At 48.3% G+C, this 18,503-nt stretch overlaps 1 protein-coding gene across 1 annotated transcript; it reads left to right on the forward strand.

The window, feature by feature from the left end:
• The first annotated feature begins 8,861 nt into the window (after nucleotides 1–8,861).
• Nucleotides 8,862–18,234, forward strand: LOC122203812 (SEC14-like protein 3). The gene is made up of 12 exons (XM_042910934.1): nucleotides 8,862–8,996; nucleotides 9,979–10,054; nucleotides 10,331–10,374; nucleotides 10,496–10,555; nucleotides 11,605–11,793; nucleotides 12,727–12,822; nucleotides 13,481–13,541; nucleotides 14,709–14,792; nucleotides 15,669–15,775; nucleotides 16,166–16,305; nucleotides 16,402–16,571; nucleotides 17,394–18,234. Exons 1-12 carry the CDS (start codon nucleotides 8,943–8,945, stop codon nucleotides 17,513–17,515), a joined length of 1,203 nt encoding a protein of 400 aa, XP_042766868.1. The 5' UTR covers nucleotides 8,862–8,942; the 3' UTR covers nucleotides 17,516–18,234.
• The last annotated feature ends 269 nt before the right edge of the window (nucleotides 18,235–18,503 follow it).

Genomic DNA, 18,503 nt, shown 5'->3' on the forward strand with positions numbered 1-18,503 from the left:
GTCGGGTGCAGGGAACCAGTGATGAATCTCGGAGCTGGCAGAGTGCACCTCATGTTAAGCAGTGAGTACAGTGGTCACCTTCAGAAGTGAGGACAGGACCTCCTATCTCGCAAGGTGGACAGGGGGCATGTCCTCCACAACTCCATCCCTTACTCAATACCATCACTTCTTTACAGGAAAAAAAAAAAAAAAAAAGTAGCCCAGAGAGGGGCTGGCTCACCTAAAGTTTGCTTCTTCCTTCCATTCATTCGTCAATGTTTATTGAGTCTGTCCCCAGTGCCCAGGCACTGCAGGCCCTGGGGACACCGGGGGTGCTGGGCTTACCCGACTTTGTGAGCAGGAAGCTTGCCTGTATTGAGGGAGGCCAAAATGACTCTGATGGGCATTCTCAGGTGGGCAGCTTGGTGGGGCAGGAGCCAAATTCTGGGGGAGCATCCAGCAAAAAAAGCCTGATGGGGGATCAGACATGCTTTGCCCAAGGCAGGAACCCCTGAAGGGAGAGCTGAAGGTGTGGGCAAGCCTTCCAGACTGAGGAATGGGGTGAGGGCAACCGTGGGGTGTTTGAAGCCAGAGGAAAGCCAGGAGGGCCCTTGGGTGATGCAGGTAATAGGTCACTGATGTTTGCTATTTCTTTGTGAACAACTAAGTACACATTAGGTAGTCGTTAATAAAACCATTTCATAATGAGGGTTACAAAACAGAGACTTATTTTTCGTCAGGAAAGAATGACAAAATCTTGGCAGGAAGCCATGGATCAAAACTCTTGCTCAAAATGAGGTGGTTGGAAATAGGCCTTACCTGTCCAGAGGAATGGGGGCGGGGCCTGTCCTTCCCCAGGGCGTATCTCCTAACTGGAGAGCCCCACAGTCTTCCAGGGCAGGCAGGCGGATAAGCAGGGGGGTACCGCTAGGGTTTTTTGAGGGCACTTGGAAAGGCTCCCTTGCCCCCAAAACTCTACCTCAGTTCAGCTCACGTTCCAAGTCCCCAGGCCAGAAGGGACACCAGTGTGGGACAATCACAGCGGCCCAGAACAAATCTTCAGCAGGGCTCCAGGCCATGGTCCTCCACAGTTTGTACAGCTCCTTTACATGCATCCCTGAAGCAGACAGGGATTATAGTCAGGAAACCAAGGCTCAGTGAGGGGGAGCGCCTTGGCCAAAGGCTGAGTATCCTGTGGCAGAGTTAGAGCCAGCACCCGGGTTAGCTGCCAGGGGTGACCCGGCCCTGTGTTGCAAGGGAGGAGAGGGTCAATGCGGGCAGGTGTGCTCCTGCCAGGGAGGTCCAGACTGGGCCAGAGGGCACACAGTGGGACACAGTGGCACTGACCAGAGCCTGAGGAAGCTGCCTCTCTGTGGGTTGGGACAGTGCCAGCTCCGCTCCATGCCTACCGTGTGCCAGGCCCAAGCTGATGCAGGAAGCATCATCCCCTGTTTACTAATGAGGAGGGGGAGGCCTAGGGCAGGAAGTGACTTGTCATGTCTCACAACATAAAGAGGGGAAGGTAAGACGTGAAGTGGGGTTCAGGGGCGCCTGGCTGGCTCAGTTGGTTAAGCATCTGATTCTTGGTTTCAGCTCAGGTCATGACTTCACAGTTCATGAGTTCAAGCCCTGCATTGGGCTCTGCACTGGCAGTGTGGAGCCTGCTTGGGACTCTTTCTCTCTGTGCCTCCCTCACTCGCACTATCTCTCTCAAAACAAACTCAAAGAAAAAAAGACGTGAAATGGGGTTCACCAATCCAGATAGGCCAGGTGCTAACTGAGCACACTGGGTGAGCAGGCTTCACACTTGGTGACCTCAGAAAGCAGGCTTGAGCCGAGGGCATTCAGCTAACATTGGCGATCTCTGCTCTCAGCCACCGGGGGGTAGTGTTGAGCCAACTATGCCTCTTTCCCTGTGGCAGAAGCAGGAACCAGGCCCCTCAGCATCCTGCTCACAAAGGCTGGTTTTACAGGAGGGGTGAGACAAAATTCACTGGGCCTGAGCTATTTGTGGGCTCATCTGGAGCAGCAGAAAGAGGTGGTCCCATCTTGGTTCAGATCCTGGTTCTGCCACTTGCCTGGCTTTCTTTCTAAACCTCTGCGGGCTCCATCTTCTATCCCGTGCCTGCCACCCTAGTCAGGGCCTCCATCATCTCTTGCTTGGATTATTAGAAAGGAGTCCATGAGTCTCCCTGTGCCCATTCCTACCGCCTCCCATGAGAGTCCACAGGACAGCCAGACAAAATCTTTCTGAAATGAAAATCTGATCATCACTTCCTGTATAGGCCCTTCACTGGCTCCTCATGTCCCCCCCCCAGGGAAAGTTCAGTTTCACTGGTGGCTTATAAGGCTCTCTGTGACCTGGCTATGTCACCCTCATTGCAGTTGCACCCAATGACTTGAATTCACCAATCTATCAGACTGGTTTCTGCGTCCCTGCTTTTGCTCATGCTGTTCCTTCAGTCTAGGACTCCCTTCCCAGTCTTGTTCTGTTCACCCTCAAGGTCCTCAGGGCCTTCTTTGCCTATCCCACCCCCCTAGTCTCTAGCAGAGTTAGAGTCTCTTCTGCATGCTCTTGGAGCAACAGGGCCAGTGTTTATCATGCAGTAGAGTCATTATCTGCCTTGTGTCTGTCTCCTATTCCCCACCAGCCACCAGTCCAGGCTACACTCCCCAGATGCTCAATAAAGCCTTGCAAAAACAATAGATAACCATTTACTGAGCACCTATGTAGGCCTGCTGCCCTTGTGCTATCTTGTTTAATCTTCATGGCAGCCTTGTCAAATAAATATAGTCATCTTGGTTATATAGGGGAGGAAAGTAAGTCTCAGAGACAGTTATTTGCTCAGTGATGGCATCAGGACTGGAATTCAGGGGGTGCCTTGGTGGCTCAGTCGGTTAAGCATCGACTTCAGCTCAGGTCATGATCTCACAGTTTGTGGGTTCGAGTCTCGCGTTGGGCTCTGTGCTGACAGCTCAGAGCCTGGAGCCTGCTTCAGATTCTACCTATCTCTCCACCTCTCCCCAGTGCACACTCTGTCTCAAAAATAAATAAGCATTTTAAAAAATTTAAAAAAAAAAGACTGGAATCTAGGATGTTTGACTCCAGAGCAAGGTGTCTCCCTTGCCCATCCACTCCCAGAAGTTGGGTCATACCAGGAGCATTGCCAAAAAGCGGAGCATAACAGCATGACTCAGCACCAGCAAGAGACCCAACGAGAGGGTTGGACAGCCACAGAACAGAGGAGTAGGAACCAGAAAGGAGTGGCTCGGCTAGCTGTGCCCTCGTCCTGGAGTGGATGGTAGGCTGGGTGACCAGCCTGACAGTAACTATAAAAGCCAACATTATTGGGGCACCTGGCTGGCTCAGCTGGAAGATCATAAAACTCTTGATCTTGGGGTGTAGAGATTACTTTAAAAAGTAAATAAACTTTAAAAAAATAAAATAAAAGCCAGCACTATTGGTCACTTACTGTGAGCCAGGCAGTGGGTGGTTACTGGCTTCTAACCATTTCAGTAGCCCTATAAGGGGGATGTTATTTGCCCCAGTTTACAGGTGAGAAAACTGAGACTCAAAATCATACAGAACATTAAAGGTGAAGCCAGGATTCAAACCCAGGCACCCAGGCTATGTTTCAGTACCATCCATTTCTGAACTACTTGGGGATTATTTGCTCAGTGTTGGGAGAGGAATTAAGCTGCTTGGGTGGTTTTTTTGTGGTCACCCCCAGACTGAGCCTCCCCCACAGTACTCTTGGGCACTCCAGGTTTCCCAAGGGTGATAATAAAAGCAGAGAGCAGTTTGGCATGAAGAACTCAGAATACTCAATACTCTTATGGTGCCCCAGGTATTGTGAGAAGGGATATGCCAGCTCCTGCTCTGGAAAGTGTATAAGCTACCCTACTTTGCAGTCTCCTTCACTATCCACCCCCATGTTCCTATCACCATAGCAACCCATTCCTATGATAAGCAGCATATGAGAGAAGGAAGGAAAGAGCTTATGAACTTGACCAGTCCAGTTTTGTCACCAACTTAGAGAGTTCTTTGAGATCTCCTCCAGCAAGAGTTTTGATTCTCCGTGGCTCTTGGCACTCCATGGTGCAGACATCAGAAGCAACTGTACCGCCAATATCATCGTCACCACTGTTATACTTAATTTTATTCTTTGATCAAGAAAGGAAATTAAACAATGAGGAATATGTACCAGAAAAAAAATTAGAGCTGCCAATTTCAGCCAGGTTGCAGAATACAAGCGTAGTATGCAAAAATCAGTTGTATTTCTACACATTGACAAGGAACATTCAAAAAATGAAATTAAGAAAACAATTTCATTTACATCAGCATCAAAAAGTAAAATACTCAAGAATAACCTTAACTAAAGTAGTGCACGATTTGTACACTGAAAACCACAAAATACTGTTGAAGGAAATTAAAGACTACATAAGTGAAAAGACACCTATGTTTATGTTTCAGAAGGCTTAATACTGTGAAGGTGGCAATATTCCCTAAAGTGAGCCACAATTTCAGTGCAATCTCTACCAAAATCCCAACTGCTTTTTTTTGCAGAAGTGGACAAGCTGATCCCAAAGTTCATGTGGAAACACAAGGGACTCAGAATAGCCCAAACAATCTTGGAAAAGTAAAATGAAGTTAAGGAGGACTCACACTTCCTGATTTCAAATTTAATACTAAGCTGCTGTAGTCAAAAACAATGTGGTACTGGCATAACGATAGACATACAGACCAATGGAATAGAATTGAGAGTCCAAAAATCCACTCAACTATGGTCAAATGATTTTCAACAAGTGTACAAAGACCATTCAATGGGAAAAGAATAATCTCTTCAACAAATAGTGCTGGGACAAGTGTACTACAACATGGATGAACCTTAAAAACATTATGCCAAGTGAAAGAAGCCAGTCTCAAAAGACTCTATGATTCTCTTCATATGAAATATCCGGAACAGGGAAATCTATAGAGATAGAAAGTAGATTTGTAGTTGCCAAAGGCTGGAGTAGGGGAGCAGGGAATGGGAAATGACTGCTAACGGGTACAGGGGTTGTTGTTTTTTTTTGGGGGGGGTGATGAAAATGTTCTATAATTAGATAGTGCTGATAGTTGCACAACCTTGTGAATATACTAAAAATCACTGAATTGTACACTTCAAGGATAGTGAATTTATGGTATGTGAATTATAACACCACAGGTTTTTAAATTTTTTAAAAATTATTTATTTTTGAGAGAGAGAGCGTGCAAGAGGAGGAGGGGCCGAGAAACAGGGAGAGAGAGGATCTGAAGTGGGCTACACGCTGAAAGCAGAGAGCCCAACACAGGGCTTGAACCCATGAACCATGAGATCATGACCTGAGCCAAAGTTGGATGTTTAACTGACTGAGCCACCCAGGCACTCCTAAAGTTTTTTAATTTAAGAAGGAGACAAAACTGCCCAAAAGTATAGATGGGAAGTATACTGTCTCAGATTGCTACCCAGAGTGTCATCAGAACTCTGGTGAGGCACCCCCAATTCCCCTCCATCTCCCCTTTTCAGTCCATCCCCATCTCACCTTACAGCCATCTGAACCCTTCCTACTTGCCTCTCCCCAGCAACAGTCACCCCATGGTGATGCTTCTCCTGGGCCCCCTCTGTACTCACCCAACTGGTTCTGGTATGACCTATCTAGGGGAAGGTGGACAGAAATGTGACCATGCTGTGGCCCAAGGGGCCTGAGGGGCAGCCTTTTCACATTTCTTAGTAACCGCCTAGAAGGAGGGATTCCAGGGTGTGGTGTGGGTCGCCCCATCTGCCCCCCTGCCACTGTTTGCTTCTGTGGCTGTTGCCATGTTCCCCTGAGAGTTTGGCAAGCTAGTAGCTAAATACAATCTGGGGATTTACTTGGAGAAGACATGTACTGGGTTTGGGGGTTGGAGGTTCTCCTTTGCCAGGGCCTTTGTTTCAGAGGAGGAAAATGAATTCTGCTGGCCTCAAAACACTCTGTAGCCCGAGGGGTGTGGACCCAGGCTTCCTAGCACACGATGATGATTTAGACTATTTATTGAGCACTTACAATGTTCCAGACACAATGTGCCTGGAACAAATGTGCCTTCCAAGGGAAGGCGAGGTTGGGCTGTGGTTCTGCTGCAGGTTCCACAATCAAACAGGTTTGGGTTCATATCTTGGCTCCCCTTTTCCTGGCTGAGTGACCTCGGAAAATTTTCTTAATCTCTCTGATCTTCCATTTGTTTGTAGAATGGGGATACCCTTATCTATTTCCAAATGGTCCAATAATGATGTAATAATACTCAGAGGAAATGCTCCACAAATGGGAGACTGTGAGCTCCATGCAAGCAGAGACCTAATCCATCTTGTTTACTGCAATATCTCCAGCATTGCACACACTCCTCACTTTCCCACCCCCATGACTTTGCCCATGCTGGTCCCTCCACCTGGAATGCCCTTTCCTCTACTCCAATCCACTAACTCACATCCTTCCTTTAGCTCAAATACCACTTGCATCCCATTGGGGTGACTTCTGTGTCTGGGTCCTCTCCCTGATTAGGATGGAAACTCCTGGAGCTGAGACTGTGCAACAACAGAGCACTTAATTGCCTGGGCTTAACTCTGGCTAAGTTACTTAACTTCTCTATACCTCAATTTGCTTGTCTGTAAAACAGGCTTAATAATGGTACCTACCCCTAGGGGTGTTCTGAGGCTTCAACGAGGTAATGCATTTAGGATGGAGCTTGGCATGGAATAAGCCTTCAATAAGTGTAGTGAACCCGCACTGTTCAATATGGTAGCCACAAACCACATGGGGTGATTTAAAGTAAAATTCATTAAAATTAATCAAAATTGAATTTAATTCAATTCACACTTAAATTTCCCAGCCTCACTAACCATTTTCCTATCTAACTAGAAGCTACCAAATATGTCCAATAGGACAGCCCAAATACAGAACATTTCCATCATTGTGGAAAGTTCTATTGGATGCTGCTATGAATGATGATGCTGTGGGCGCAATAGGCACTCATCCTGGCCCTCCCTGCCCAGCCTCTGATGTCCCTAGAAATAACTGGGGCACCTCACATTAGAGGGATGAGGGAGAGAAAGGAGACTGGTGGGAAATAGGCAGGATTAGGGGCTAATGAGAGAGCAGTGGAGAAACCCAATCTCCATCTGCCACCAGCCTGGCAGGAAGTGGGTGTGGACAGCAGCCGGGGGCTTTGCAGAAAGACGCTGGAATGTGAAGTGGGGTGGGGCTGAGGTGTGGAGTTACCTAACTGCTCCTGAGTATGCCTGGCCAGGTGCCTCAGATGGAAGGAGATGGCCAAAGATGTCCCCCCTTCTCCTGGGCCAGACTCTATCAGGGCCCAGAGCAAAGAAGGTGTGCAGCACTAACTGATGTCAGCTGGCCTAAAGAAGTCCCAAGATAGTCCAGGAATGGGAACACAGGATGCTTACAGACAGGGAACCTGGGAGAGCCCTGGGCTAGCCAGGGGCCATTTCAGCCCACCTGGACCACCTCAAGTCCTGGAAGAGGTGACCACATGGATATGCTGTGATCTCAAGCAGATGCACTTCTGGTTTCTTTATAGATAGCCATTGACAATGTGGCCTCTGCTCTCTTGGAGTTTCTGGCAGCTGGATAAGAATAATCCTTTAGATGTTATGACCCTTGACAGTCTATATGTCTCCTTAGATCTTCCCTCTGACTGCATAAGGACAGGGCAAGCACTGATAGCCCCATTCCATAAATGAGACAAGTGACATTCAGAGATGTTACCCTGAAAGGGATGTCTCATAGAGGAATGGGGAGGAGGGCCGGGCCTTGCAAGCATGTCTAATGGTGGAACATCAAGCAGCATGACAGAAATTAAAAGGCAGGGAAATCCTCTGGGCTTCCTTCATCACCTTGCATACTTGGTGGACACCCCTCACTGATCAGGTGTTTGAAATCCCAAGGGTGCCTGGGTGGCTCAGTAGGTTAAGCATCCGACTTGACTCTGTCTCCTTAGATCAGGAGACAGATTTTGGCTCAGGTCATGATCTCACAGTTTGTGAGTCTGAGCCCTGTTTTGAGCTCTGTGCTGACAGTATGGAACCTGCTTGGGATCCTCTCTCTCTCCCTCTCCCTCTCTGCCCCTACCCAGCTTGTGCACACTCTCTGTTAAATAAATAAACATTTAAAAAATCTCAAAAAACACCCTCACTGTCCCCCAAGACTATCAATATGCACCACCTCTCCCTTAGGGCCCAGGGCATGAGGGATCACAGTGATGGGAAAGCAGGCAACAGGGTGGGGGTGCTCAGCCCTTCCTCATGCTGAAGGTTCAGGGCCAGCATTGCATCATAGAAATCCTATGATCCTGTGGAAAAAAACAAACCTTCAGCAAGGACACATTTGAGTTCCATTTTTCTGCCCTAGCCTGTCTCTTCTTAAATATGGATGCTTGATGAAAAAGGATGTGAGTTTCCCACCCCCAACAAACTGAATGAATTATTTACTGGACTGGCCAAGTCCCTGACTCTTACCAGTCAGAGCTGTGTGTAGGGGGTGACCTTTGCATAACTCCAGGTGTGGGGTCTCTTCATTAGGGAGATGGGGAGACTGAGGATGGGAGAGAAAGAATGCCTGCAGGGAGAAGTCCTCACTCCTCCTGACATTGCCCCCTTCTCTAGAGGTCTGGGAGCATGGATGGAGGTTTTACAGGCACCCAGCCTGGACAACCATGCCCTCTGGCATGCTATCCTGTGCCCGCCTGCCCCCCAGACCTGTCTCAGAGCCAAACACGGGACCTCACTTAATCCCAATTATGTAATGTGCAATCCAACAGTTGGCTAAGGAGGAGGGGCCTGGAGCCACACCCAGGAGTGGGGCAAAAGGCTCTAGCTGGGTCAGGGCCACAGATCAAGCTTGGCTTCTGCCTGAAGCGGCCCCCACTCCTCCAGCCGCATCCAGACACCATGAGTGGCCGAGTCGGAGACCTGAGCCCCAAGCAGGCAGAGACCCTGGCCAAGGTGAGAGACCCTTTCCCTGGAGCCCCAGAAGAAAAGGGTTGAAGGGCAAGGGGAGGGGGTGGCCAGAGCCCTGGCCCACTCTGTTGGCTTAGAGTGTCTTTGATATTTTCCCTTTACTGTCACCTTACCCGGGGCCATGCTCCAAAGCGGCCAGGGACATCAGCTCTGTCCAGGGCAGGAGTTGATGGAACAGTACTGCATCCAAGCAATAATAGTGTGTGTGCCAGATCAAACTTGACTTCTCATGTAGGAACCAGAACTAGAGAGCTCTACCAAACAGCTGCCCCCTTCCTATCCCTCCCAGGCCCCTTAGGTGGGAGACTAAGGATGCTAATGGTCTGCACCTCTGAGTCTGTTCCCCCTCCTTCCCCAGGACCCTGAAAGACAAACTGTCTGGAAGAGCGAGATAGGGCAGGGTGTGTTGTCATCCCCATGGTCAATGGGGAAGGGGACACGTAATCACTAACCATGCTTTTGTAGAAAATGGAATGAAAAAAGGCAGAAGCCTTGGTGAGTCAGCACATGGAAAGAACTATGGATACCTCCATACTCCAATCCACTTGCCCACATCCCACCCACTAATTTATCCTTTCTTTCATCCAACCCTGCACCCCACCCACCCATCTATCCATCCCCCCTGCTCTCTATTCACCCACCAATCTCTCCTTTCTCTACTCAACTATCTCTCTCTCCTTCCATCCATTGATTTCTCCTTCCTTCTTTTTCCATCCACCCACCCATTCCTCTATTCATTCTTCTTTCTATTCATTTACTTAGCATCTATCCTTACTTGCATTCACCTACCCATCTATCCATATATCCATCCAATGATCCATCTCTCCTTCTACCCATCTGCCCACCCATCCTTCTACCATTATGCACCAGACTGCATGTGTAAGAGAAGGGATGATGAAAATAATTATTGGGTCTGGAGGCAAAGGCTAAGTGCAGAAGCCACTTTAACCAGCATCTCCCTTCCCAGTTCCGAGAAAATGTGCAGGATGTGTTGCCTGCCCTGCCCAATCCTGATGACTATTTCCTTCTGCGCTGGCTCCGAGGTGAGGGCAGAGGTTGGGGGGTGGGGGGCGGATCAGGTTGAGGGGCAGCAAGAGGGGCCTTGTCCCAACTGTTCCACAACAACTCATGGCTCTCAGAATCCAGCCATGCCATCTCACTTCATATGTTCAGGTCCAGGAGAAGGGAGGGTGCAGAGAATGAAGGTCCTTCCCCAGGCCCCCAGTGCCATGCCTAGCTCCTCACAGCCCAGAACCAGGACGAGGTAACCACAAGGTAGCCTCTCTGTCGCCTCACACCTTCCTTCCATCTTCACACAGCTCGAAATTTTGACCTGCAGAAATCAGAGGCCATGCTCCGCAAGGTGAGACGCATCCACCCACAGAGATTTGGGGAAGGGCTTTGTGGGGGGCAATCCATGTCTTGAGCCCCCATCTCAGAGGTGCTGGGAGCCTGTGAGACCTTACCTCTCCTCTCTCTTTCAGTACATGGAGTTCCGGAAGTCCATGGACATTGATCACATCCTTGATTGGCAGCCCCCAGAGGTGAGCCAACAGCCCCCCCACCACACACACATCCCAAGTTTTTACAGACACAGCATTCAAACAGCCTCTGGCTCACTGGAAAGCATGAGTGAAGGCCAGAAAGCCTGGGAAGCTTGTGGAACTGCCCACAGGCCTACAGGCACCTCTCCTATGATAATTATGAATATTTTCTGGGTGCTTATGAGATTCTGACCTGAGTTAAAACTTTAGCCGCATGAACTTATTTAGTCCTCACAGCTCAATGAGGTGGGTGCAAGTGTCCCCATTTTACAGATGCGGACACTGAGGTCCAGCAAAGGTTAAGCAGCCTACCCAAAGTCCCACAGCCCCAATGTGGAGCTGGGATTTGAATTCATGAAGCTGGGTTCTTCACCACCACAGTCAGCTTGTGCCTCTGAGCCCTCACCTCTAGGGTCTTGCTCAGAACATCCTGTCTGGTGGGAAAGAAACTTAACCCACTAAGGAGTTGGAGAGAACAGTCCCACCCATTGGCACCTTAGTAAAACAATGGACATGGTTGCATTTGTAGAGCGTGAACTGTGGGCCAGTCACTGATACTGGGGAGTTTCCCCAACAGTCCCCTAAGGGAGGAAGTATCTAAACCATTTTACAGAAGAGGGAATGGAACGGGACTCAGAGAGATAGTGTCACTTGTTCAAGGATGCACAACAAGGAAGCAGTAGTGTCTGTATTTGAACCAGATATGTTGACCTTCAGAATCCATGTTTTCCATCACTAAACCTAACTTCTCTCAATGGAAAAGAACGTGGGAGATGTTGCAGGGTGGGGGGTGGGGGGTACTCCAGAACATTAAGGACTCCAGAAGCCTTCAGCCAGGCCCAGGTAAGGCCTGGCTCTGCCATGTACTCATTGTAAGGCCCTCCCTTGAAGGTCCCTTAGTTTTCTCACCTGGACAATAGTGCCACCTTCAGGGAAGGGACAGTGATTGTATCATGTTGTGTGTAGGCTTGGGCCACCCAAGTTAACCTAGTCTGGGGGTCTCCGGGAGGTGAATAATGCCAAGTTCTGTGTATCTTTTCCATGCCCAGGTGATCCAGAAGTACATGCCTGGAGGCCTGTGTGGCTATGACCGGGATGGCTGCCCCGTGTGGTATGACATCATTGGACCGCTTGACCCAAAGGGCCTGCTCTTCTCAGTCACCAAGCAGGACTTGCTTAAGACCAAGATGAGGGACTGCGAGCGCATCTTGCATGAGTGTGACCTGCAGACAGAGCGGGTAAGGCCAGCTCCTGTGTGGGGAGGTGAGGCTGCCAGGGAACATGGTCCCAGGAATACACCTGTGCTCTCTACTATCACCATCAAAGAACTCTGGAGTTTAATTTCAGCTCTGCTGCTTCCTAGCTGTGTGGTCTTGGAGAGTGGTCTCCCCTCTCTGAGCCTGTTCCTCACCTATAAATAATAAATAATGGTTGCAAAGATTAAATGAGATAATGCAAATGTATGGCTCAGCACACACAGCCTCATGCATATTTCTCAACCCTAGTTACTGTTATTCCCTCTGAGGCTGCCCCTTCTGTTCCTTCTGTCTGGATAACTCTACTTCCAGCACACCCCTACCTCCCACACTCCCCTTGGCTCTTTCCCTTCTATCTTTCATGTCTCAAACTTAGATGTCACCTTCTCTGATGTCCCCGTCATATATGGGTTAACATATATTCTCACAGTTCCTGTGCTGTTTATTTGCAGCGTCTATCTCAGAACTTATAGTGATCTGGTTGCTTGTCAGTCTCTCTAAGCAGGCTGTGAATCCTTTGAGGACCAGAACTGTGGATTATTGAGTATTATATGTTATACTCTCAGTGTCTGGCACAAAATAGGTGCTTCATAAATATCAGTTGGACAAATGGAGGGATGAATGGATGATTGAATGGCAGTAAGAAAGGATGGATGGGTGAATTGATGGATGGGTGGGCCAATTAATGGATGAATGGACAAATGGATGGATGGATGGATTATAAATGGATAATGGATGAATGGATGGATGGATGGGTGGGTGGATGTGTGGGTAAATGCATTCACTGTTTTGTTCACTTGTTCAGAGTAGGGGACAGGAAGAATCTCTGAGGGGTCATGTGCTAGGGTCACCATTTCCCAAGTTTTGAGCCTGCACCCTAAACCTGGGTACTGGTCTTTATTTTCATCCTTGCAGCTGGGAAAGAAGATTGAGACCATTGTGATGATATTTGACTGCGAGGGCCTGGGACTGAAGCACTTCTGGAAACCTCTGGTGGAAGTGTACCAAGAGGTGAGGAGAAGGCCCCTGGGTGACCCCTGCCTACTTTAATGATGAGTTCGGTCTGCAGTGACCTTCTTGCTCACTCAGAGCCAGGATTTGGTAAAAGACAGTGGACTTTCTGGGCCCGAGCACTGTGACTCAGGACCTAAATGGCCTTAATGTGTTTCCTGAAAGAGCCCACAAATCAGGCCTCAGATTCAACACTGTACTGACACCACCAGGACCACCTTCTGCCAACCCTTCCCAGCTCTGTCATCCCTAGCTCTGTGACTCCAGCAAGTCACTTCACCCCTCCATGTTTCAGTTTCCTCACCTACAAAATGGGGACACTGATATTCTGCATTTCAAAGGGATGTAGGGATATTCCAGTGAGTTGATATATAAAATGTGTACACAGTGCTTGGCAAATAATGAACATTTAATATACAATAGTCATTAATATTGCTATACTATAATTACTATAAGATTTACTCTAAAAATAATTATTATTAAAATGTGGTTGTTATAGTCTGAGGTGCGAAGCTGTCCTCCAGAGGCCAGTGGAGGTGATGAAAAGAAGGGAAACCCTCTATCTCTCTTTGAACACTCCAGATGGGAGATTGCAAAGGTGATGGGGATAGGAGAAGATGAGATGTAGGCTCAGATGGGGTCTTTCTTGGTTCCACAGTTCTTTGGCCTCCTTGAAGAGAATTACCCGGAGACTCTGAAGTTCATGCTCATTGTGAAAGGTGTGGCAAGTGACTTCACTTTTTTGTACCTCTGTTTCCTCATTTGAGCCCTGGGGACAACAAAAGTGCCTTCTTTCCTGGGTAGTAGTGAGGCAGGTTGGTTGCTTGGCTTCATAAAAATCACTTAGAGTGCTTGGAACAAAGTAAGTGCTCCATAAATAGCGATTTCTATGGTTGGCCTTACTGCAAGAAGAGGCAGTTCCAACACTAGCTCTTCTAGGAATCCTCCCTCTTTTCTCCCACCCACATTGATCTCTCCATTCCCAAACTGCTTGTGGTACTGGCATCTGGAACATTCAAGTCTGGCCTCTCCTGTCTGCTGTCTTCTGGAGGCCTCTAGTTGTCTTATGTGTGTTCATCCTGTTTTTTTTCCTGAGTTGTCTGCTCCTTGAATGCAGGGCCTCTGATTTTCCACTTCTGTTGTATCTTTTGTAGGCCTGGGACCATGTGGATGTTCAATAGGTATTTGTGTTGTTGTTTGAGTGGATTGGTAGATGGAAGAGTGTGTGGATATTTGATGGTTGGCTGGTTAATTGGTTGATTTGTTGATTAGCTGCTTAGTTGATTGTCTAGTTTACTGGCAAGTTGGTTGGCTGTCTAGTTGAATGACTGGTGTTTGGTTGGATAGTTGGTTGGTTGGTTGGTTGGTTGATTGGGTGACTGGTTGGTTTGTTGTATAGTTGTTAGTTTGGTCGACTGAGTGATCAGCTGGCATTTTTGGTTGAGTAGGTAGGTGAGTAGCTAGTTGGCAGATTGGTTGGTTGGCTGACTGGTTTGTTGTTTGGCTAGATCTTCTGCTGGCTGCAGAAGGTAATTGGCTGGGTGGTTAGCTGGTTGCTTAACAGGCTGATGGGTTTTCTGGTTGGCTGATTTGATAATTGGTTGTTTGACTATTTGGTAGGTTGGCTGACTGGTTGGTGGTTGACTGGTGGGCTGAATAGAAGATAAGTTGGTTGACCATTCTGTTGGTTTGTTGATAGATTGGATGAATGATTGGGTGGTTGGTTGGTTGCTTGCTTGTTGGCTGGTTGACCAGTTGGTGAATGGTTTGTCAGGTGCAGGGCATTTTCCAATTGACTCCTCCATATGATTGACTATGAATGTTATGGAGAGAATGGCCCAATGGAATTATTTTCTCCTCCATTATCTCTGCTTATATCTCTCCAGCCACCAAACTGTTCCCTGTGGGCTACAACCTCATGAAGCCCTTCCTGAGTGAAGACACTCGCAGAAAAATTATAGTATTGGGAAGTAAGTAATTCCAGTTCTATCCCCTGAGCTCTGTGCCACTTAGACTCAGAAATGTGTCCCCAAAAGTGAAGCGAAATGTATTTTACACGACAAAGTCTTTCCAGTTACCTCTGCTTCATTCCCTGTCTTTGGTGACTAAGGCCTTCACACCTTCTTCTTTATCAGTTTCAGTTTGGTTGATAGTCAATCAACCAATGAGCCTATGAGCCTCATTTTCCTTTCAACACTCAACACCTCAGTGTTTCTAAAGCCAATTTGGGCTGGGGAGGATGAGGAAGAACAGTAGAAGAGAAGATGTGATTCAGAGAAGGAAAGGTCAATAAATGCCACTTATGTGCTGTATGGTCCCCCACAAGGTCCTTGACCTCATAAGGCTTTAAAGTCTCCTTGAGAAGGGAACCTGGGTGACTCAGTAGGTTAAGCATCCAGCTTTGGCTCAGGTCATGATCTCATGATTCGTGGGTTCGAGCCCCACGTCAGGCTCTGTGCTGACAGCTCAGAGCCTGGAGCCTGCTTTGGATTCTGTCTCCCTCCCTCTCTACCCCTCCCCCACTCACGTTCTGTCTCTCTCAAAAATAAACATTTTTAAAAAATAAAGTCTTCTTGAGACAATTAGATAATTCTTATCTTCATTACTCATGACTGGAAGACCCTCAAAAATGTGCCAACCCATCACCTAGGAGGAAACATGTTTCCATAGCAACATAATGCTGAAAGACACTTCCTGCAGTCTGAGGCCTGGGAAGCTGAGGAATTGGCCCTGGAAGCCTAATCCTTGTAGGGTTTCTCCCCAAGCTCAGGTCCCCCTGGTGGGAATGAGGGGCTGACAAGTCCCCTCCATGTCTGGTAACAACTCTTCAACCCCTCTGCCCACAGGCAACTGGAAGGACGGTTTGCTGAAACTAATCAGTCCCGAGGAACTGCCTGTTCAGTTTGGGGGGACTCTGACTGACCCAGATGGGAACCCCAAATGTTTAACTAAGGTATAAAGAGCCCCAGACAGGGGAGGGGAAAGGAATAGAGCTGAGTTCCTTTCTCACCCAATCATTCATTCCACAAATGTCTATGGAGAAACCCCTGTGAGCCAGGTATTGAGCTAGACAGTCCCAGCCCTACCATCACCGGGCTCTCAGAAGCTGTATAGGCAAACAAGAAATGAGGAAAATTTGACTCAGAGGGATGAACTGGAAGGGGAAGTTTCCAGAAGAGGCCTTGACCCTGTAGGGTCAGGGAAGGTTCCCCAGGGGGTGGGAGAGGACGGGGTGAGCAGGATACTTCCAGAAGATGTTGAAAGCATCTCAAGCAGATGAAACAGCGCAAACAATGCAATGGCCAAAAGAGAGAAGCAAGCCCATTTTGTCCTGTGTCTGCAGATTAACTATGGTGGGGAGATCCCCAAGTCCATGTATGTGCGGGACCAAGTGAAGACTCAGTATGAGCACTCAGTGCAGATCAACCGTGGCTCCTCACACCAGGTGGAATATGAGATTCTGTTCCCAGGCTGTGTCCTCAGGTAAGCGCCAGGCCACCAACCCATCCCTGGCTGTGTCTTAGACCCTCAAGTTCCCATCAGACTGAGCAGGAACTTGTCCTCCTCCCGCTCATCCAGGTGGCAGTTCTCATCTGATGGTGCAGACATTGGTTTTGGTGTTTTCCTGAAGACCAAGATGGGGGAGCGACAGAGGGCTGGGGAGATGACAGAAGTGCTGCCCAGCCAGCGCTACAATGCCCACATGGTGCCTGAGGATGGGAGCCTCACCTGCTCAGAAGCTGGTGTATGTAAGTCTACACTGGCTGGGCCCCAGCTCTGGAAGGCCACCTGTCTCACAGTTTAGAGGGAGAAAAAGAGGGTCAGTGACCAACCCCTTCCCCAGGAACATACAGCCTAGGTTAGTGCTATTCATTCACACAGTTGTTCATTCAGGCCCCACTCTCAAGCATTTGCCACACACCAAGAGCCAGAGACACATAGGCCTTGCAGGGAATGAGAGCACTCAGGACACAGGCAGAGAATAGGGCAGATGCAACATTTTGCAGGAGGAAACTGGGGCTCTGAGAAGTAAATCAACTTGTCCAGAGCCACAGAGCTGAGTGTGATGCCAAGGTCCCACCTCAGCTTCATGGTAGCTGCATTACACTGGGCAAAATCTTACCAATCCAGACCCTTAGCTTGCTCATCTGTGAAGCAGAGGTTACAAACCCTGCCTTTTGGGGTGGTTGTGAGGAAGTAGAGGGTGTACACAGGCCTTAGCCAGCATCTCACTTTATCCAAGGAGGCTGAGAGGCCTTTGACATTCTCAACTGCCCACCCCACACCTCTATCATGCGATGTCCAGGTGTAGAGACAATAGGATGCAATGGCCATTGTTCTCATTGTCGGTTGGAGCAACTAAAGCCAGCCTGGGCACATGCCAAGAGGAGGTCAGTGTCTGTTTACAGACATGGCTCCCATGGGAAAGGGACAGGAGTAGTGAGAACTTGCTCCAGCTTAGCAAACACAGCAATTAGGAATAGAGCCTGTCATCCCTCTGGTGGCCAGGGCAGAGACATGGGGAGTATGAAGCCAGATCTAACTGCCCATCTGTCCATTTGTTCCCCCAGATGTCCTGCGCTTTGACAACACTTATAGCTTTGTCCACGCCAAGAAGGTCAGCTTCACAGTGGAGGTGCTGCTCCCAGACGAGGGCATGCAGAAGTATGACAAGGAGCTCACCCCTGTCTAGGCAGCCCCCCCACTTCTCAGAGACCCCTGACCCTCTCCTTTGTCTATCTATATACTATCCCTTCAGAAATTGATCATTACTCCTCTTGACACTGAGACTAGTGAGTAGAGAAAAAGCTGCCTTGGGGAAGACTTATATGCTGTGGTTAGATCAGGAAAGGTATGAGAGGCACAGTTTTGGAGGATGCCAAGATTGCATAGGGGAAGAAGTGAGGCAAAAGCAAGAGGTGAATGTCACTGAAACCCAAGAAATAGGAAATGAATCCTTAGCTTTTGTCCTCACTTCTTCTAAGGCATTTGTGCGTGTGTTTGAATTTCTTCCCTATCATCTATGAGCCACGTGGGTTACAGGTACATCTAAATTCTTTTTACTTCTACTCCATATACAGTAGATGCTCAGTGTATACTTGTGAAGTTGAATTAAGGTAATGAGCAAGTAATTCATGGGTATGCCTGACAAGAAGGAATCTTACCCGGAGCAGGTTTCAGCACCTCGGACAGAGACAGGGCTGTGGAAGCAGGGGACTCTCCTGCAGGACCCAGGTGATGTAGCCCCCAGGTTTCTGGGAGTGGCTGCCCCCTCAGGTAGGTAGGAGATGCCTGCATAAGGCTTTGTCTGACTCAGCACACAGCTTTCCCAACCCATCACTCTGACCCTTACCCTTTTCCCTTGGAATTCACAGCTTATATTTTAAACAATTAAAGAAATTTTACTGGAAACAAAGGAAGTCCTATCTGGTTCTAGCTGCTGCCTGGCACTAAAAATTTAAAAATCACAGCTATCATCTGGTAAGTGATGTCTTGCATATCACACATGGTGCCAAGTGCTTAATGAATTTAGCCCATTTCACACTCAAACCTTCCCTGGGACCACTTATCATGGCCATCTTATGGATAGAAAACTAAGGCTTAGAGAGGTGAAGTCACTCCCAATGTCATACATCTCTTAAGTGGCAGATTCAAGATCCAGGGTTTTTGTTGTTGTTGTT

Source organism: Panthera leo, chromosome D3 (assembly GCF_018350215.1).
Source record: "Panthera leo isolate Ple1 chromosome D3, P.leo_Ple1_pat1.1, whole genome shotgun sequence".
Classification (NCBI taxonomy): Eukaryota; Metazoa; Chordata; class Mammalia; order Carnivora; family Felidae; genus Panthera; species Panthera leo.

Bases quoted from the DNA above. Each gene is read 5' to 3' on its own strand.
- LOC122203812 (XM_042910934.1), top strand. From the start codon at position 8,943: ATGAGTGGCCGAGTCGGAGACCTGAGCCCCAAGCAGGCAGAGACCCTG. The intron at 10,556-11,604 runs GTGAGCCAACAG...TTCCATGCCCAG, and splicing joins TTGATTGGCAGCCCCCAGAG to GTGATCCAGAAGTACATGCC. The intron at 12,823-13,480 runs GTGAGGAGAAGG...TTGGTTCCACAG, and splicing joins TGGTGGAAGTGTACCAAGAG to TTCTTTGGCCTCCTTGAAGA.